We start from the raw sequence: 21,469 nt of genomic DNA on the forward strand, positions 1-21,469 counted from the left end.
AAGCCACTGCTGCCACGTCGCTCGTGCACACTCAAACAATTACAAATTTTTTTTTTTTATAATTTTTGAAAAGGGACATCGGATCAGAAATGGTATGGAGAATGGTCTTGCAGGGATCTGAGGGCTGTCTCGGGCGAAGTGAACTGCATGGGGGAAGGCTGGAGAAGTAAAGGGAACTTTCGGTCAGGAGGGTACAGCTGAATAGCAGTGAGCCAGAGAGGAGAGGAAACAAGACCCTAAGTGGATCGGGAGTTGATGGAAGTCCTTACGCTGGAGCATCACTTACCTTTCAGTCTCTGAAGTAACTCCTGGAGGCTGACGTTCACTCACCTTTGTTTCCTTCCTTCCTTCCTTTTCTTTTTTTCTAGTCCGGGTTTCTGTGCTCTGGCTGTCCTGGACCAGGCTGGCCTCGAACTCAGAGATTCATTCGCCTGCCTCTGCCTCCGGATCATTCACCTTTCAATCCTACTGGAGGCCTGACATTCTTGGCTTGAGGAAGCTGGGGTGGGGGTTTGGGGAGGGATGGGCTAACTAGCAGAGGGGCATTCTGGAAACTGAGGGCCATGTGTGTCCTTTATTAGAGGCAGAAGCAACAACGACAAGTAGGAACTAGTTATTAAACCAGATCCTACATGTCTGTTGCTTATTGTCACAGAGGTTATCGTTAGGCCTCTAGACTATCACAGGAAATAGCCATCTGGCTCACTGTAGATGAGACTTACAGACTGACTTCCAAGGTTCTTTATTACAGAAAGGGCGGCAGGTTGCTACCGATCATGACTCAAAAGTCCTACTTCCTTTAGGTACGGTCTTCACTGCCCATGTGTATAAGTGAACCTCTCAGGTGCTAAGTGGATTTAAAAATAAGTACATAAATAAAGGAAATAAAGGAAAGGCCACGGCCGCTCCTAGGTATGGTGGAGAAAATATACACATATGTGTATATATGGATGGGGGGGGGGCATACAGTCAGAGACAGGGACATCCAGAAGAGAGTCCTGAGTAGACATGGCCCTGAGAGGGGGGGTAACCAAAATGGTTGCATTGCATAGGGAATGTTAACTGGGGCAGGGCTGGCAGCCCCTGCGCCGGAGTTTATGGTAGAGGTGCTATGCCAGCCAAGAGGACCCTGGACCAGGTAGAGGCTGCTGGGAGAGCCTGGCGGCCAGGTCCGCTTAGACACTAAGCGGGCACCTCAGCCATTTGAGACCTGACACTAAGACCGGGAAAAACTGGGTGACTATGCGGAGCCACTTTTCCCAAACACACACAACTACAGCGACAAGCCGGGGAGAGGCTCTCTTGATGGACAACCCGAGGAGGAGGCATCAGCAACCTCCTCCAACCCCCCTGCCCGGGTCCATCCTCGCCGACGCCACCAGGACACCCTGCGATGTCCAGGATTTGCATCTCAGAGGAGACGCCCCTCAGCCAGGCTAGGAGTTCCACAGCCCTGTGCGGACTGCCCCGCCGCGCAAGCATGACGTCGTGGCACGGCGACAGCAACGGGCCCTTCGCTAGGCTTTTCACTTACCCAGCGACACAGGCAGGACTCGTGCGCTGTGCCTTCTGGGTAATGTAGTTCTTTCTCTGCTGGCACCCGACCCACCCCCACCCCCCAAACTGAAGTGCTGTTTTTTCTTAAAAGCACTACAGACCCAGCTTAGACACACCAATTGCACTTGTTTTTATTATTTGGATTTGTCTCACTAATTTTTGGGACGGCCTCCTCGCTAAGTTGGCCCACTTGGCCTTGAACTTCCTTGGGCAGGCCTTGAAAATTGCCCTGCCTCAGTCTCCTGAACATTTTGGATTGTAGGCACTGGGTCATATACCAGGCATGGAGTCCAACCCACCCAGAACAGCGCACACAGCTCTCGAGGATTCAGGGAGTGGGTGAGACTACCATACTTTTGAAAGACCCCAAGAGTTCGGAGTCTGGCAGGAGAGGCCCTTGCCCCAAGAGACGAGACCAAACCACTGGATGCAAGCTCAAGAGGCTGTTTATTGCTCACACAGGTACCTGTGGACACTTCAGTCTTTCAGGGAACTGAGCGTGCTGAGGTTAAAACTCAGGCAGTTTATATAGGGTTGGGGTGGCAAGAAGCAGGCTTACAGAAGCAGAAGCATGGTTACAGGGATTTCATTGGTCCATTCAATTAAGGCAACTGGGGTCAACCAAGGACAGAGTTGTTTATTCGGGTTGGGCACAAAGAATTCAGTTATGACTATCTTAGCACTTTGGTGGTCTCGATAGAATGCTCCCAGGACCTTCTGTTCCCGGATATCGTCCTGCTGACCTTGCCTTGGTCCAAGCTGCAGACCACAGATATCTGGTAGGCATCAGAGGAGAGGAACATCTGGTTCCCTCCTGTACCTTCCCAGAACTTGACCTTGGCAAGTTAGCAAGAACAGCTCATAGTGGGGGTCTTTCACTTTCAACATAAAATGTAGACTAGAGGTGTCGAGTGTGGGTCTGGAAGCTTGTCAGAAAGTCTGGCAAATGAAAAATGAGAAAGTGGTCACCCTACAGGACCCCAGACATCTGCACACATTGCATGGTGGGCCCGCCTTTAATCCCAACATTTGGAAGGCAGAGGCAGGGACATCTCCGAGTTCCAGGCCAGCCTGGTCTACAGAGGGAGAGCCAGGACAGGCTCCAAAGCTAGAGAAACCATGTCTAGTCTACAAAGGGAGTTCAAAGACAGCTTGGCTGTTAACACAGAGAAACGCTGTCTCAAAAAACAAACAAACAAACAAACAAAAGCAAACAAACAAACTAGACGGAGAGCAATAGAGGGAGATACCAGATATGGACTCCTGGCCTTCACCCCCACCCCCTCCACACACCAAACAAATGCTAACTCACTGAAATACTAACTCACTTAACCAAAAAGTTTGAATTAAGCATCTTTAATGTGCATCTTAAAAGACAAACCAAGTAAAACAGATGTGGTAACAAGAGCCTGGAGAGCTCCCTGAATAAACACACAGGAACAGGGTGGAGCTCAGGAAGCCATCTGACCAACAGGAGGCAGAATTCTGCATGAGTGTTCCCGCACCCAGGGGTGCTTCAGGATCTGGGCCAGGTTCAGTCGATCTGAGGGATGGTACCTAAGAAGCTTGGAGATCAAGTCCTGGGCCCCTAAGGGCACTGATTGAGGAAACCTCAAATCCACCTAATGAGGCCAGGGAAGAAGGAGGAGAATTTAGTTAATCTCTTTAGTTAACTTTCTCTGCTTTGTCAATCCCTTCTGCACCCTTCTGGTTATAGATCATTGCTAGCTGTCACTGACAATGACCAGCCCTCACCCCCTTGTGTGTATGTGTCTCACCTTGAGGATTCGTTTGTATGTCTCGTTGTGGGTGCTGCTCTCAAAGGGTGGACATCCCACCAGCAGTTCATAGCAGAGCACCCCAATACACCACAGATCCACCTTCTCATTGTACGTTCTCCCTTCAATCATTTCTGGGGGCAAGTAGTCCACAGTCCCACACATTGTATTTCTCCTAGAGCAGGGTCACAGAAGGGGGGGGGGCTCAGAATGAGGGAAACCCTCCCTGTTCAGGAGGCAGGAGAGCTAGGGACATCCTGAAGAGTTCCCTCCTGAGCAGGGGGTTTCTGAAACACCTACTGTTAATATGAATCAACCATCAGAGGGGCCGTGGGAGGTGACTCAGTGAAAGCTCCGAGGACCCGAGTTCTAGCCCCAGGATCCACATAAAGCTCGGTGCACATCAATAGTCTCAGGGCTCCTACAGTGAGACTGGAGGCAGAGGATAATCCCTGGAAGCCTGGAAGCCAGTAGGCCAGCTAGCCAACAATGAGCAGCAAACAAGAGACCCTGTCTCAAATAAGGTGAAGATTCACACCTGAGGGAGGTTTTCCTGACACGCACCCCCCCACCCGCACAGACACTATGCATGCACGCACGCACGCAGCACGCCACAGCACACCTATGCTTCAGCGAAGGTAAAGATGGCTCACCCCTCCAGCCACCCTAGCACTTGGGAAGGTTGAGGTAGGACAGAGTGCTGTGCATTTGAGGCTGGAATGAGCTCCAGGCCAGGCACGAATACAACATGAGAAACTGTCAATCAATCATTGGCAGAAGGCTGGGCTGGAGAGATGACTCTGGTTAAGAGCACTGGCTGCTCTTCTAAAGGACCCTAGATAGATTTCCCAGCACCCACACGGCAGCTCACAACCCATCTCCAACTCCAGTTCCAGAGGATCCAATGCCCTCTCCCCTCTGGCCTCCATGGGTACCAGGCATGACAAGGGGTGTATACGACATACATGCACACAAAATTAAAAACTCAAAACCGAAAGCAAACTCAGAGAAGGCAAGCCTTGTAAAGGGAAATACACTAACCCCATGCTTTTTAAAATTATCCAGTCAGGTGTAGTGAAATCACTTCTGAGATAGGAGGTTGCTCCAAGTTTGAGACCAGCCTGGTCTAGAGAGTGAGGAGGATGGGGGGGGGGGGGTTAGAACATGAAGATGGTACAGCTAGCAAGCAAGAGGACCCAAGCGAATGTAGCTAATCAACACAGAAAGATTCATTCCTGGGATGCTTGTTAACTTGACACGGAACCTTACTAGCAAAAGCAAATACTAAAGACCAGAAAAGAAAAGCTCTGATGGGCTCTTCTTTGTGTGTATATACATGCCTACACACATACTCGGACAGAGGACATTTGGTGTCTTTATTGCTCTCCACTTTATTCCTTTCAGGCAAGGTCTCTCACTGAACCTAAACCGGTTCATCTTTGCCAGGCTAGTGGGCCAGCAAGCTTCCAGGATCTGCTTGTTTCTACCCCTTAATAACAAAGGAAGTACTTTTACCCACTGAGACATCATGCCACCCGAGGCTTCCAAGCTGCAAATGCATTTTAAACATATGCATTTGGAAAATAACTTGGAAAAGATGGTGTCCAAACACTAAGGCCAAGCTTGTATCTGGGTCTTATGTGTGAGATGAATCCACCTGACCTACCTGAGAGAGGGGGTATGCACGGACCAACCAAAGTCTGCGATCTTCACTTCATCCCTGAGCCCCAGCAGGAGATTCTCTGGCTTGATGTCCCTGTGAATCACCTTATTCTCATGACAGTATGTCAGGGCATCTGCCAACTCCTCTATTATCTGTGGGAACAAAAGCAATCTGGTGGGGGAGACTTTCTCGGCCTCCCCGAAAGGCAGAATAGGCATTATGCAGTTTTAAGACTACAATTTCATTTACCTACAATTTCAATTCCCGACCAGTAATTCTAATATTTGTGTTTATACACACTGATGCCATGTGGAGCCTAGAGGAAGGTCTTCACTGTGGCTCCTTATTGTCCAGCCACCTTGTTTTTGTTTGTTCATTTTTCTCCAAGACAGCTTTGGAGCCTGTCCTGGAAATCCCTCTGTAGACCAGCCTGGCCTGGAACTCACAAAGATCTACCTGCCTCTGCTTCCCGAATGTTGAAAGTTGTGCACCACTAACTCCCAGCTCAGTAATTTTTTTTTTTTTTTTTTTTGAGACAGGCTTTCATTATGTAACCCTACTTACTGGCTTGGAACTTGATATGAATCAGGCTCACCTTGAACTCCTGATCCTTCTGCCTCAGCCTTCCAAGAGCTGGAATTATAGGCCTGCAAAACTCTATCCAGCTAACCTGCCAATATTATGTGTATAGTTTCCTTTTCTGTATTCTTTTTTATATGCTACTCACATTATATCTATTTATTGTTTTTATGTGGTTCTAGATGTGTGAGTGCATGCACAGCTTCCCAAGACTACCTTCTGGATTTGTTCTTCCCTTCTACCAGGTAGGTTCCAGGAAGCCAAACTTAGGTGCTCAGCCCAGGCAGCAAGCATCTTTACCCCTCAGCCAAGCTTTCGAGCCAATGCTAGAATCTCTGCATGACATACAAGACCCCAGGTATGGTGCAGTACCAGCACTCAGGTATCAGAGGATCTCCGGATTTGAGGCCAGTCTGGACTACACAGCACTCCAGGCAGCAGTCGAAGACTACTGACTTAGTTGGGGTTTCTAATGCTTTGATGAAGCATCAAGACCAAAGAGTAAGTTAGGGAGGAAAGGGTTTATTAGGATTATACGTCATCACTGAAAGAAGTCAGGACAGGAACAAATCAGGGCAGAAATCCAAGAGGCAGGAGCTGATGCAGAAGCCATGGAGGGGTGCTGCTTACTGGCTTGCTCAACCTGCTTTCTTAGAGAACCCAGGACCAGCAGCCCAGGGATGGCACCAGCCACCATGAGCTGGGCCTCCCCCACTGATCACTAAATGAGAAGATTCTTTACAGCTGCATCTCATTGAGGCATTTCCTCAGCTGAGGATCCTTCCTCTGATGACTCTAGCTGGTGTTAAGTTGACAAAGCCACCCAGTATAGCTACATAGTTGAGACTCTGTCTCAAAAGAAAAAAAAAATCCTAACTATGAACGCTAATATTCAAGACCTACACTGGGGATCAAACCCAAGAGTAGACAAAATAACTGGACCATCAAGTTACATCTCAGGACCCCAGGAAAAAAATTTTTAATAAAAATAATCCAAAACCTGGGTGCTGGGTGGCACATGCCTGTCACCCTAGCACTCAGGATGCTGCAGGTTCAAGGCCAGCTTGGGCTATAGGAGTTCTGAGTCATTCTCGCTATCTAGAAAGACCTTGCATCAGGAAAAAAAAAAAAAAAAAAAAAAAAGAGCACCCTGAGTCAGGCATAATGGCATTTCTATAAGACTAGCACTTGTGTGGCTCACCCAGGAGAATGGCACATTTCAGATCAGCATGGAGATTCTGGGGAAGTCTGAGCTAGCCTGGGCTACACATAGCAAGATTTCCCCCATCTCGGGGAAAAAAGGGGGTAAGGATGGGGGAATGAAAACCATCGAGATAGCTCAGTGGGTAGGGAAGCTTTGCTGTGCACGCCTGATGACCTGAATTCCCGGTAAAGGGGGAAGGGAAAACAGGCTCCTCCCCCTCCAAGCTGTCTTGTGACTTCCACATGTACACTATGGCACGTTTGCCCTCCCCCACAAATACACACAATAATAAGTGAAGAAAAAGTAGGAAGGGGGGGGGTGTACTGGCTGCCACAGGCGGTAACTCATCATCATCACATAACAACCTCTGGCCCAGAGCTCCCCTCACCGTGGCTGTACGCTGCTCATCTAAGTGGTGTTTCCTCTGAAGCTCCTTATACAGCTCGCCCTTTGGAGCGTATTCCAGAATTAAGTACACCCGTCGAGCATCGTGGAAGTAGTTGTACAGGCGAAGGATATTCGGGTGTCTGAAGGAGGAATGAAGGAGGAGTCGGGGGCAGGCCAGTCGGCACGGCAAGCTAAGGCACTTACTGCCAAGCCTCTCAACCCGAGTTCCACCGCAGAATCCAGATGGCGGAAAGTGAGAACCAACTCCCGAAAGTTGTTCTCCACGTGTGTGTACCGAGACACACACGTGGCCCACGTGCCATGACACCCCCTCATTAAAAAACAAAACTGATTACTTTTAGTGGGGCAGCGGAGGCACACGCCTTTAATCCCAGGAGGCAGAGGCAGGATTTCTGCATTCAAGTCATTGTAGTCTACAGAGCAAGTTCCTGGACAGCCAAGGCTACACAACCCAAGCCCCTGCCCCCAAGACAAAACAAAACAAACAAACAAACTCAACTACTTTTGAGACAGGGTTTCATTATGTAACCTGGTTGTCTTAGAACTCACTATGTACACCAGGCTGGCCTCAAGCACAGTGATCTACCTGCTTCTGCCTCCCAGGTGCTGGGGATATAACAGAATGATTGATATTACCTGAGGGCCGGGTGTTGATGGTGCACACCTTTAGTTCCAACACTTGGGAGGCAGAGACAGATGGGTCTCTGTGAGTTCAAGACCAGCCTGGTCTACAGGAGTTCCAGGACAGGTCCCAAAGCTACACAGAGAAACCCTGTCTCGAAAAACAAAACAAAAAAGAAGCCGGGCAGTAGTGGTGCACGCCTTTAATCCCAGCACTCTGGAGGCGGAGGCAGGCAGATCTCTGAGTTCGAGGTCAGCTGAGTCTACAGAGCACGTTCCAGGACAGGCTCCAAAGTATTACAGACCCAGTCTCAAAAAACCAAAGAGAGAGAGAGAGAGAGAGAGAGAGATCACCTGAGGAGCAACACTAGGGGCTGATATCTGACCCACACAAGTGTACACACACAAGACTATTTAGTGTGTCCAACACGGGGAGAGATGTGAGAATATTACATGGTCTAACTGGAATGAGCTACAGAGAAAAATCTTCACGGTGAAAACAAAAGGCTTATATTAAGCACTCAGGAAGCAGGCCAAGGTAAGAGGTCAGGCGGGCAAGAGGGAATCAGAAACTTGAGGCCCCAGCTGCTAGTCCCACACAGCCCACGCTTGCTTACTGTAGGTGTGCCTGGATCTCCACTTCCCTTCGAAGCTGGTGCTCCAAACCCTCCTTCTCTATCTGGGACTTGAAGAGGACCTTCAGGGCCACAATGAAATGGTTTTCCTTGAGCCGAGCCAGGTACACATTCCCAAATTTCCCCTTGCCCAGGGGACGCCCTATGTCAAAGTCATCGATGGTGAAATGCCTCCTAAACAGAGAAGGAAGAGATGGCCACGTCTCAGAGACTAGGAGAGTTAAGACCCTCAGCCCCCCCACCCGCCAACTTCCTCATTCACTCAGCTCACAGCCCCAGAGCTAGGTGTTGACTGGGGGAAAACAGCATCTCGGATTCACTAGCCAATGCTCCCCTGGCTCAGCGTGCCCCTCACCTGAGTCCCGTCTTCTTTCTTCTACATACCATGGCAAGGCACTCACCTGATTAAGGTGCTGGGCTCCATCTGGCCAGTAGCTAAAGAAAAGTGGGAGAGGGAGGAAATAAATAAATAAATAAATAAATAAATAAATAAATAAATAAATAATGGCGCGGCGATGCTCAACTGCAATCCCAGTCTATGGGAGGTGGAGGCATGAGGATCGCAAGTTCAAAGTCATCCTCCACTGCATAGCAACTCTGAGGCCCACAGAGGTCACAAGAGAACCTGTCAGAGATTGGGGGAGAGATTAATAGTATAAGAGGAGGTGACGAGGAAGGGAAAGAGGGAGGAGGAGAAAGAGAGGGAGAGGGGGAGGGGAACTGAGGAGGAGGAGCCAGCGGGCGGAGAGGGAAGGTTGAAGTCCTCAGTGCCCATGCACCCTGACGGCTGACCCCAGTCCTTTCTGCTCCTCCTCTGGTTAGTGTCCCGCTTCTGTTTAAGACAGGGTTTCACGGTAGTCCAAACTGGCCTCTAACTGCGTGCATCCTCCTGCCTCGGCCTCCTCCACGGTGCCCGGGCTCCCATCCCTCTTACTTGTGGGCGAAGCTGCCCCCGAGGGCGGTCGCCGCCCTCCCTGAACTCTGCAGAACTGGCGACCGCAAGCTGGAGCCCCGCCGGCTGCTTAGGTCCAGGGGCGCCCGGAAAGGGGTTGGCGGGTAATGCAGCGGCCGTGTCCTCTTCGACCTCCTGGGATGCCCCACCCGGCTCAAAGATTACCCTGTCAATTAAGCCTCAAGCAAACCGATGGAACCGTGGAGCCTTTTCCAGAACGCGCCATTCCAGGGCTGGCGGACTCCGCTTCATCCCCATTGGGGATCTTCCTGACGTCAATGGCATGCGCGTGAGAAGCCAATTTCCGCCGCGAGGGGGTCCGGCCAATAGGATGGTGGGGGCGGGGCCAGGCGGCCTCTGGAAGGTAGTTGGTAAGCAAGGTTTGCACAAGTCAGTCAGCATGGACAAATGAAATAATGATTTAAAAAAAATCGCGTCCATGAAAGGCGGTGGAGGGGCACACCTTTAATCCCAGCACTTGGAAGGCAGAGTCAGGCAGATCTCTGAGTTCCAATCCAGCCTGGTCTACGCCGCAAGTTCCAGGACAGACAGCCAAGGCTACAAAAGTCTTGCATACTAGGACTCTGTAAGACTTTTGTACAAGTGTTTTCATTTTTAGGTTTTGTTATTTTTTTTTCCTTTTTTTCCCTGTGCTCTGGCAGTCCTGATACTAAGTGGTCCAGGCTGGCCTCCAGTTCACACACAGATGCCGGTCTCTGCCTCCCAAGCTGTGGGAAACAAAACCCTGGGACTATCCAAGTGTTTTAATCCTCCCTACCCAGTAAAACTTTTGTTTATGCAAAGGCTGGCTGCTTTCTTTTAGGAATTTGTTGGCATGGAGAAGTAACCCGTTCCCCTTCCTCTCATTTCTTTTCAGACTAGCCAATTTTCCAACCCACGACACCTTTAGTTCCAGCACTCAGGAGGCAGAGGCAGACAGAGCTCTGAGTTCGAAGCCAGCCTGGTCTACAGAGCTAGTTCCAGGAGAGGCTCCAAAGCAATACAGATAAACCCTGTCTTGAAACCCCCCCCCCAAAAAAAATACACCTCTTGTCTATATTGTGTCCGATTTTTGACCCACCCCCACCCCGACTGTTTGTTACACATCTGAGCTGTGGTTTCCTTGCTCCAGCGGTGCAAGCGCTGACCGAAGCCGCTATTGCTGACCCGAACCCGAACCCGGGTAGGGTCCCTTGACTAAAACAGTGGGGCACACGGCAGCTAGTGGGATCGTGGGACTTTGTGTCTGCTCTGCAATTCCTTTAAGGCAGGCACAGCCCTGAGACTGCACTCCCCACTGAAAGACCCCCACTATGCTTATTGCCTGTTTGAGCTGCTCTTGCTAACTTGCCAAGGTCAAGTTCTGGGAAAGTACAGGAGGGAACCAGATGTTCCTCTCCTCTGACGCCAACCAGATATCTGTGGTCTGCAGCTTGGACCAAGGCAAGGACAGCAGGATGATATCGGGAACTGAAAGGTCCTGGGAACATTTTATTGAGACCACCAGAGTGCTGAGGTAGTCATAACTGAATTCTTTGTGCCAAACATCTCTGTCCTTGGCAGACCCCAATTACCTGAATTAAATGGAGCAATGAAATCCCTGTAACCATGCTTCTGCTTCTGTAAGCCTGCTTCTTGCCACCCCAACCCTATATAAACTGCCTGAGTTTTAACCTCGGCACGCTCAGTCCCCCGAAAGACTGAAGTGTCCACAGGTACCTGTGTGAGCAATAAACAGCCTCTTGAGCTTGCATCCAGTGGTCTGGTCTCGTCTCTTGTGTACTCCTACTGCTCAGCGACAGTCGCTCCCAGCACTAGCGAAGGCGAGACCTGTTGGCCCTGCCGCCCCAGCAATTTGCACCAGGCTCATTTCACTCCTCCATTTAACAAAATTTCGCTTGCCTTAGTTTGTTAACAACTATTCTGCAGGGATCAGGATGTGAAGGATCTCCTGCTGCAAGATGCTATTTGGTGTACACATGTGCCACCTATAGGCCATACATAATTACTACAAGTTGAGATCTGCAACTAAAAGAATCAAAGTTCCAGGACAGCAGGATTATATATATCTAAGGTAATTATAACATCCTTCGAAATTTAAGCTGATATAATAACTGAGATCAATTATTCCATGCCAATGGCGGATAATCTTAAGATACAGGACGTTAGGAATCTTTTTGTTTTCTTTATGGATGGGATCTTTGAAGAGGACCATGTCTTAATCAGAATATACATGTTTTTAATAATGGCGATTTGTTTCATAATCAATATAATATCCTTAAGCAAAGGGTTTGAGAGTGGAGTGAAGAATAAAGAACTTGTACAAACCATAGGACACTTAGTAGCAAGAATGCAAAACATGGACATAAAAATGATCAAGTAGAAGACAGAATTTATTCCGTGTCCGTTGCTTCAGTGACCATGGTAGAAACAGCCACAGGACCACATTAAGACGCCAGCAGAAACAGCTCGTTCCTTGTCTGATGACTCAGATAATAAGATTATAAAAACAGGAACGTCAGATGGGAAAAATGGCAGACAGATTCTGTTCCGTGTCTGAGGGTGATGGCAAGCTAGCAGATGGAACATTGTTCCTGGAAGGCAGTTTACATGCCATTCAGATAATATGTAAGGATGAGAATATTAAATGTATAGAATCATTCGTAGTTTGAGAAAACAAGAAACTGACTGATTCAATGAAATCTTTGGAAAACTATGTGTTTCAAGAAGTTCAAACACTCAGAGAAACAATGGTGAAGATTGCAGACCTTAGAAGACCTTCACTCCTGAGGTACAGGTAGCAGGGCATGAAAGAGACTTAAAATTTCCTACACCCTTCAGGGTCAGGGGAGACTTGCCTAAGGTCATTCTTTATGCCATCTTTTATGGCTTTCTCTGTACCTATTACTTAAAAACCAGCAACAGAAAAAAAGAAAAGAAAGAAAGAAAGAAAAAACCTGAAAGGTGGGAACCAATACATACGAAAGATTTAGAAGGTATGAAGGGAGCAGTAGTCTGTAATGGCATGCACTCACCATATGTGAAGCAATTAGTAGAGTCATGGGCCAGGAATAACAAGATGACCCCTAAGGATCGGGGTCAGTTAATATCAGCTGTCCTTGAGAATTCGCCTCAAATAGAACGGAGGGCTTTGTGGGGGGGGGAGAGCAAAAGCTCCTGAACTTCAGTTTTCAGGAACCACTGCACTGCAATGTTCTGTTCCCAGTTTTTTTGTTTTGTTTTTTTGTTTTTTTTTTCTTTTTTGGCTGGTTTGGGTTTTGGATTTTGCTGTTTTGGTTTTTGAGAGACTGTCTTGCTGTGTACTCCTGGCTGACCTAGAACTCACTAAGTACACTACTGGGCTGCCTGCTTCTGCCTCCTGGGTGTTGGGATTAAAAGTGAGCACCACAAGCTGAGACTTGTTCTCATTTTAAGTCAGGGTCTCCCACCATCCTGGCTTCTGACTCACAACAGTCCTCCCTCCTCAGCTTTCTGAACACCAAGTTCATAGGCATCAGCCACCACACCCACCTTCAGCGATGTATTTATACAGATGGGAATTTTCCTGTTCCAGGGGAGAGTGGCATTGGTGATATCACAACAGAGAAGTGGCTGGGGCTGAACCCTGAGCAGAGAGACTTGTATAAAGATGTGATCCTGGAGAACTTCACCATCCTGGCCTGAGTGGCTGAGGAGGGCTTTGTGGCGGAGGTGGGGGTGACTGCCTGAAGGCTGAGATGTACCAGCACCTGCTCGTGGTTGAGCACATTTGTCTCTGGACCACTTTTCACTGTTGGGATATCCTATGTGAGCAAGGATCAGGATGAATCAGGAGAGCAGTGTGGTGCCGTGATTTGTTTTCCTCCTGGTGTGTGTGTGTGCGTGCGTGTATCTGTTTGATGTGTGTATCTGTGTGAGTGTGTTAATGTCATGGATGGCAGGTGGAGGGTGTGTGTGTGTGTGTGTGTCCCCATCTGTCTGTTTGATGTGTGTATCTGTGTGAGTGTGTTAATGTCATGGATGGCAGGTGGAGGGTGTGTGTGTGTGTGTCCCCATCTGTCTGTTTGATGTGTACATCTGTGTGTGAGTGTGTTAATGTCATGGATGGCAGGTGGAGGTCACAGGACAACCTTGGAGGTCCACCTTATTTGAGACAGGGTCTCTCATTCATTCCTGAGTACAACCGACTAGCTGGTCCATGAACCTCAGCCAGTTCTCCTGTCTCTGCTTTGCTGACATTTCAGACACGACCCTGCCATGCCAGGGTTTCCTGAGTCCTGCAGATCCACACTCAGGCCCTAACACCCACACAGCCAGGACTTGACCCACTGAGCCACCTCCACAGTCCTTTTTGTTGCTTTTGTTTACAGATAATTTTTTTCCTGAATTTAGTGTGCATTTGTGTGGGTGTGTGCTATGTGTATCCAGGTGGTTGTGGAAGGCGTAGAGGGCATCAGATCCCCTGGACATGGGGTTGTAGGCAATCATGAGCCACCAGAAGTGGGTGATTGGAGGCTAGCTGGGGTCCTCTGGAAGAGCAGCAAGTGTTCTTAACTGCGGAGGGAGCTCTCCAGTCCTGATTTCTTTAACTTTTAGTTCTGTGTATCTGTGTGTGAGTGTGCTAATGTGAGTCAGAAGAGGGCATCTCTTCAGCCCCTTGCTCAGTCTCTTGACTAGTACAGCCAGCAGTTGGTCCTCTCGGTGGCACCTAGCCGATTAGCCACTTCCTCCCTGGGGCTAGACTAAGTCCTGTTCCCTGAGACCAGAATGGTTGCATTTGGTGACTTCAGCATCTTCATCTCAAATCACAAGAGTGGGAAGTTTCTCACAGAACATGTCTCTGTGATCCATTTCAGAAAAAAAAAGACCAGGATATTGAAAGGCAGGTTGGGATGTCCATGACGGTGGAGAGGACTCTCAAGAGAGGAGTTGTATCAGTACACAAGGAAACACTCACTAATGCACATGAAAAGATGTTTTCCCCAAGCAATGATGATGATATTCCAAGAATCAGGCTCTCAGAGCACCATCTACTTGGAAGGCATTTGATACATGGTTTGGATAGGAAGCCTTGCATAAAAAACAATTCTCATGAATTCATGCAATTCAATGGAAAAGCAGTTTGAATGTGATGCCTGTAGCAAGTTACTCAATTTGAAGTCATGACGTGAGAGGCATCTGAGGATTCATAATAGGAAGAAATCCTTTAACTGTAATAAATGTGGAAGAAGATTCAAAATACTATGGATCCTGAATAAGCATCAGAAAACTCATCCGGGGAGAAAAGTATGAGTGTGGTGAGTGTAGAAAAGCCTACAGGCAGAAGACCAATCTCATTCAACATTAGAAAATTCATACCAAAGAAAAACCCTATAAATGCCAAGCTTGTGGGAAAACCTTCTCCTTGGTGTCATCTTACAGTAATCACAATAAATCCACAAGGATGACAAAACTTATGAATGCAATGTATGTGGCAAGTCCTTCAAACCGAACTCAACCTTCAGTCAACATAAAAACACTCACAAGGAGCAGAAGCCTTACAGATGTAAGGAGTGTACCAAATCTATCATTTGCAAGTCTGCCCTTCAAAGAACACTCATGGGAAAGAAACCCTACAAATGTGGGCTGTGTAAGAAGGCTTTTGCCCAAAAAGCAATGCCATTGATCATGAGAAAATCTATGGTGGTGTTAAGGCTTACCAGTGTCATCTCTCTCTGTGATAGGGCTTTTGTCCAGAAGAAAAACCTTACTCAACATAAAAAAAAATTCCACACTGGAGGAACATCATATGGATGTCGTCAGTGTGGGGAAGCCTTCTCACTGAAGGCAAAGCTTCAAGATCATCAGAAAATTCGAGAAAGAGCTTATGCGTGTAATGAAAGTAGGAAATCCTTCAGCAACAAGGAATACCTTGATTTCATAAAAACTCCATACTGGGCAAAAACCTTGTAAATGCACTGAGTGTGGAAAGGGCTTGGATGGCAAATTATATCCTGATGGACACCAGAAAAGAACTCACTCTAGATGAGGATTTTGAGCACTTCAAAAATATGGGAAACTTCATTTCTAGGAGGGCATGGAATAGTCATCCCATAAACCGACTGCCAAGTGGCTGACAACTTTGAGTCTATCACAGAGAACACAGAGGACTTATATTCACTGTGACCATCCTTTGAGGTTAGGTTTGACTCATTCATTACCAGACATTTATGTTGTCTTTTTAAAATGTATGTCTATGTGTGTAACTTTGTCATTGGTATCCAGGTGCCTGGAGAGCCAACTGATGACATCAGATCTCAAGGGGTTCCAGTTGGTTATCAGTTGCCTCATTTGGGTGTAGGGAGCCAACTTCTTTTCTCCGGAAGATTACAAGTGTTCCGAGTCACTCTCAAGCCTCCTGTTTCACTATTTAAATGGTTATTTGTGTGTGTGTGTGTGTGTGTGTGTGTGTGTGTGTGTGTGTGTATTTTGCCTGCTGTATGTGCCACATGTATCTCCGATAGACGTGAAGACCAGCAGGAGGCATTGGATTTGCTGGGACTGCAGTTACAGAAGGTTGCCACTACCATGTAGATTCTGGGAATTGAACCCAAGTCCTCTGGAAGAGCAGACATTGCTACGAGCTCCTGTACCATCTCTGCAGCCCCTGTTGTGCTATTTTTGAGATGAAATATTATTATATTGCCCAGAATGGTCTAGAACGTCTGGTCTCAGGTGATCCTCCTGTCTCAGCCTCCTAAGTAGCTGGGGCTTCAGGTGCATGACATCATGACTGCCACTCGGCAAATATTTACAAAGTGCCCTTTGCCTAACATGACTGAAGAGATACCAATAAACCCTTCATGGAGTTATCGCTTTCATGGAGTTTTATTGTAATGAATAATAACCATTGGTAACCAGTTCACATCAGAAAATGTAATGTCATGAATCCGTGCCACGTTGGTAATATGGTTTGTTTGGAATGCTAGAAGAGATGGCATATGCCTATAATCTCAGAACCTGACAGCTGGAGATGAACACATGAGGGGTTCAAGGCCTCTTTGTTTGTTTGTTTGTTTTGAGACAAGTTTTCCTTTTTAGCCCTGGGTGTCCTGAAACTCGATATGAAGAGCATGGTGGCCTTGAACTAAATTTCCCCTTCCCTTGCCTACCTAGTACTGGGATTAGAAGCTTAAGACACCACCCCTGTCCATCTCTCTTTTTTTTCCCCCTTAACATTTATATTTCTTTGGGATAGTGGCATGTGGAGGTCAGAGAGAGGACTACTTGTGGGAGAGAGGACTACTTGTGGGAGTTAATTCTGTCCTTTCTTGATATGCATTTCTGGGATCAAACTCAGATCCTTGGCATTCATAATGTACCTTTACCTACCGAATCACTTCCCTGATACCCTGTTTTGGAATATTAATTCAAGATGTGTGACATTTGTTTATGCTGTGGAATATTGGTTTAATGATGCAAAGATTCTTTCCTGTTGCATATGTTTAGTTCTGTGAAGCTGTGGTACTTTGCCTGCCTAAAACACCACGTTCGTCTAATAAAGAGCTAAACAGCCAATGGCTAGGCGGGAGAAAGGATAGGCAGGGCTAGCAGGCAGACAGGATAAATAGAAGAAGAAATGGGAGCGAGAAAAGTAGGAGAGGAGGATCCTAGGGGCCAGTCACTCATTCTCACAGCCAGACATGGAATAAGAAGCAACAAAAAGATATACAGAAATAGAGAAAGGTAAGAACCTAGAAGCAAAAACTAGATGAGACTAGAAATAAGCCAATCTAAGGCTGGGCATTCATAACTAAGAATAAGCCTGCACATTTATTTGACAGCTGGCTGATGGGCCCCCAAAGAGTAAAGAGAAAACAGCTACAATACCCGGAGCCCATTTTTGTGAGATGGACCCTATGGAACCATGGCTAGCCTCAAACTCATTATAAAATCTTGAGCTCTTGCCTAGCGGTGGTAGAGCATGGATCTCTGTGAGTTCAAGGCCAGCCTGGTCTACAAGAGCTGGTTACAGACAGCTAGGGCTCCAGAGCAACCCTATCTCAAAGAAACAAAACAAAACAACAAATCCCTAAACCCATCTACATCTCCAAAATTCACTGATTACTGGGTTGAGAGATCATCCCAGGGATCCCTGTAGGTTCAGTAACCAACACTCTACCAAAGGAGCTATGTTATCAACTGCCTGGCACTTAGAAAAATTGGGGAGGGGGGCTTGGGGAGGTAGTTTAGTGGTTAAGAGCACTGACTGCTCTTCCAATGGTCCTGTGTTCAATTCCCAGCAACCACATGGTGGCTCACAACCATCTGTAGTGTGATCTAATTACTTCTTCTGGTGTGCAATCCGACAGAGGGAGGACTCGTGTACGTAAAATACATGAATGAATTAACCTGAAAGAGTTTTTTTTTCCTTCTTTTGAATGCAAAAGATGAGTTATTTTCCTATTATAAATATGTTTTAGACCACTGGTTCTCGACCTCCCTAATGCTAAGATCATTTAATATAGCCTCAGGTTGGGAAGATCCACCCACCATAAAATGATGTCTATTGCTACTTCATAACAGCAGCAAAATGCATCTGGGTTGGAAACACTGTTCTAAACCAATCTCTTCTTTTTCATACCCCCTCACTTAATGTTGGCCCATAATTTATACATTACTAGGTTTTTGATATTTTTCTATATTCTCAAAATGTTACCTATTTTACATATTCTTATAAATTATAATACTGAGATTTGGTTTTTTTTTTTTTTTTTTTTTTTTTTTTTTTTGAGACAGGGTTTCTCTGTATTGCTATGGAACCTGTCCTGGAACTAGCTCTGTAGACCAGGCTGGTCTTGAACTCACAGAGATCCGCCTGCCTCTGCCTCCAGAGTGCTGGGATTAAAGGCAAGTGCTACACAACACCCAGCTTAATACTGAGATTTTTTTTTTTAAATATACATTGGTGTTTTGCCTGTATGTATGTTTGTATGAAGTGTCAGGTAGCCTGAACAGGAATCACAGGCAGTTGTGAGCTGCCATGTGGATGCTTGGAATTGAACGCAGGCCCTCTAGAGGAGCAGCCAGTGCTCTTAACCACTGAGCCATCATCTCTCCAGCCCCAATATTGAGAATTTTATAAACTGTTTAAACTTAGTCTCTGACTGTGTTGTACCTTTTTGAAGACAGAATTGAACAGTATTTTATGCACACAAGTGTTTTGTCTGTGTACCACAAAATCAGAAGAGGGCATTTGATCCTCTGGATCTGCAGTTCCAGATGGTGTAAACCACCGTGTGGATACTGGGCATTGAACATCGGTCCTCTTACCACTTGCTTCTCTTTAATCAGTTCTCCAGCACAGAAGTGGAATTCGGAAATTACCATTCGTGTGCGGTTTGCACATGTGAGTGTACATAGTGATGTCTAGGGTTTTTTCCTTCCCTTTCCATTGTTTATTTATTTATTTTTTAAATACACCCTCACTCTGTTGCGGTGCCCCAGAACTTAACACAGCCTGCCCAATGATAAGAGTGTCATTTGTCGCAGAGTATCAGTTTAAGGTGTGTTACTTTTGCTCATGCTCTATTTGTTTGCTGATGCAAGGGTGTGTTTGGGTAAATGAAATCCACCGGAAGTCAGGAGGCGGGGTCAGCTACTAGCTGACCGGAGGTTGTAGGGAGGAGGCAGGTGGGGAAGGGTTTATAAGGAGGGGTGAGAACGAGCACAAGAACTTCTCGGGAGATGAGAGGAGGCGAGCTAGGTGAGCTGCTTGCTTTTCAGCCTCTCTGGGAAGAAGGGTTGTACCTCTACCTTTGAATCTTGAATTCTTTAGTGGGGCAGGTTTAAATGTTTCCTTGGTAGCTTCGAAAGCAGCCTAGCCACGCCACTACTGGTAGTGGTGGAGTTGCAGTTGCTGAATTGGATAGTCTTAGCTTAAAAGGCTGAAACAATGAAAGAAACACAACAGGAAGAGCCAACAGAGGGTGTAGGGAAGAAGAAAATGTTCTTAGCCCTGAGGCCACTGGAGAGACTTTATCTATGGCTGTGTAGGGATAGACCTGGGCCATCTCTAGGCGGCACACAGCTACATAACTGTCACACATACGTAGAGGGCATATGTTGCTCACATGGGGCTACATAGGTTTTGGTCCATATCTGTGCATTTCCAGGAGCTCAGGTCAGCTGTCTCTGTGGGTTCCACCCAATGTGTCATGACCTTAACCCTCCTGGCTGGTACAATCCCTCTCCCACACGACTCTCGGAGCTCTGTTCAGGGCTTGCCCGTGGGATCTCTGCATCTGCTTCCATCAGTTATTGGGTAAAGGCTCTCTGATGACAGCAGAGAGTCTAGCTGGGGGCATCCTTGTGGATTCCTGGGAAATTCCATGGCACCAGGTTTCTCCATAACAGTGAAATGTCCCCCCCCATCAAGACATGTTTTTCATTTCCCACCCCCCCTTAGTCCCACCCCAACCTACCCAACCACATCCCTCATGTTCCTACCTACCGGTCTTCCTCCTCACCCCCCCCCCATTTACTCAGGGGAATTCTTCTACTCTTCTTGGGTAAATCCATGTGCTCCCCTTGGAACCACCTTGTTAGCTGTTCTCTATGCAGCTGTGAACTGTAGCCTGGTTATTCTTTATTTTTATACCAAATACACATTTATGAGTGAACATATACCGTGTTTGTCTTTCTAAGCCTAGAATGAGTGTTTCCATCCCTTGGCTGCAAATTTCATAGGTCGCTATTATTATATTTTGTCTGGTTTTTTTTATTTGTTTGTTTTAGTTTTTGTTTTTTTGAGACAAGGTTTCTCTGTATTGCTTTTGGAGCCTGTCCTGGAACTAGCTCTGTAGACCAGGCTGGCCTTGAACTAGAAGAGATCTGCCTGCCTCTGCCTCCTGAGTGCTGGGATTAAAGGCATGCACCACCAACACCCGACAGAGGTCATTATTTTTTCAGCTGAGTAATACTCCATTGTGTAAATGTTCCATGATTTCTTTATCATTATTTGGTTGAGGGGCATCTAGGTTGTTTCCAGGTTCTGGCAATTATGAGTAATTCTGCTAGGAACATAGTTGAGCAAGTGTCTTTGTGGTATGATTGAGCATCCTTTGGGTATATGCCCAAGATTGGACAGCTAGGTCTTGAGATAGATTGATCCCCATTTTCTGAGAAACCATCACATTGATTTCCAAAGTGTCTGTACAAGTTTGCATTCCCACCATCAGTGTTAGTGGGTGTCCCCCTTTCCCCACACCCTCTCCCACATAAGCCCTCATCAGTGTCTTTGAGCTTAGCCATTCTGGCAGGTGTAAGGTGGTACCTCAGAGTCATTTTGATTTGCATTTTCCTGATAACTAAGAATGTTGAACAACCCTTTAAGTGCACCTCAGCCATTTGAGATTATTCTCTTGAGAATTCTATTTAGATCTGTACCCCATTTTTAAACTGGATCATTTGGTATTTGACCTCTAGTGTCTTGAGTTCATTATATATTTTAGAGATAATCCCTCTGCCAGATATGGGGTTGGTGAAGATCTTTTCCCATTCTGTAGGCTACTATTTTGTCTTGTTTACAGTATCCTTGGCCTTACAGGAGCTTTTCAATTTCAGGAGGTTCCAATTATTAATTATTGATCTCAGTGTCTGAGCTACTGGTGTTATATTTAGGAAGTGGTCTCCTGTACCAATGTGTTCAAGGCTACTTCCTACTTTCTCTCCTATCAGGTTCAATATATCTGGGTTTATGTTGAGGTCTTTGATCCACTTGGACTTGAGTTTTGTGCAGGGTGATAGATATGGATCTATTTGCAAACTTCTACATGTCAATATCCAGTTAAGCCACCACCATTTGTTGAAGATGCTTTCTTTTCTCTATTGTATAATATTGGCTTCTTTGTCAAAAATCGGGTGTTCATAGGTGTGTGGATTTACATCCGGGTCTCCAACTGGATTCCACTTATCCACGTGTCCCTTTTTATGCCAATACCATGCTGTTTTCATTACTATAGTGACTACGTTACACCAGTGTCAAAAACTAAATGCAGCTGCCAAGAGGGTTAAAGGTGCTTGCTGCCAAGC

At 46.7% G+C, this 21,469-nt stretch overlaps 1 protein-coding gene across 1 annotated transcript; it reads right to left on the reverse strand.

Moving 5' to 3' along the window:
- Nucleotides 1-3,006: 3,006 nt before the first annotated feature.
- On the reverse strand, nt 3,007-9,440 carry Aurkc (aurora kinase C). Its single transcript, XM_051207793.1, has 7 exons — nt 9,380-9,440; nt 8,847-8,880; nt 8,428-8,619; nt 7,170-7,308; nt 5,002-5,150; nt 3,336-3,510; nt 3,007-3,179 (listed from the first exon to the last, which is right to left on the reverse strand). Exons 2-7 carry the CDS (start codon nt 8,867-8,869, stop codon nt 3,009-3,011), a joined length of 849 nt encoding a protein of 282 aa, XP_051063750.1. The 5' UTR covers nt 8,870-8,880; nt 9,380-9,440; the 3' UTR covers nt 3,007-3,008.
- Nucleotides 9,441-21,469: the final 12,029 nt, after the last annotated feature.

The sequence above is a fragment of the Phodopus roborovskii genome, unplaced genomic scaffold, assembly GCF_943737965.1.
Source record: "Phodopus roborovskii unplaced genomic scaffold, PHOROB, whole genome shotgun sequence".
Classification (NCBI taxonomy): Eukaryota; Metazoa; Chordata; class Mammalia; order Rodentia; family Cricetidae; genus Phodopus; species Phodopus roborovskii.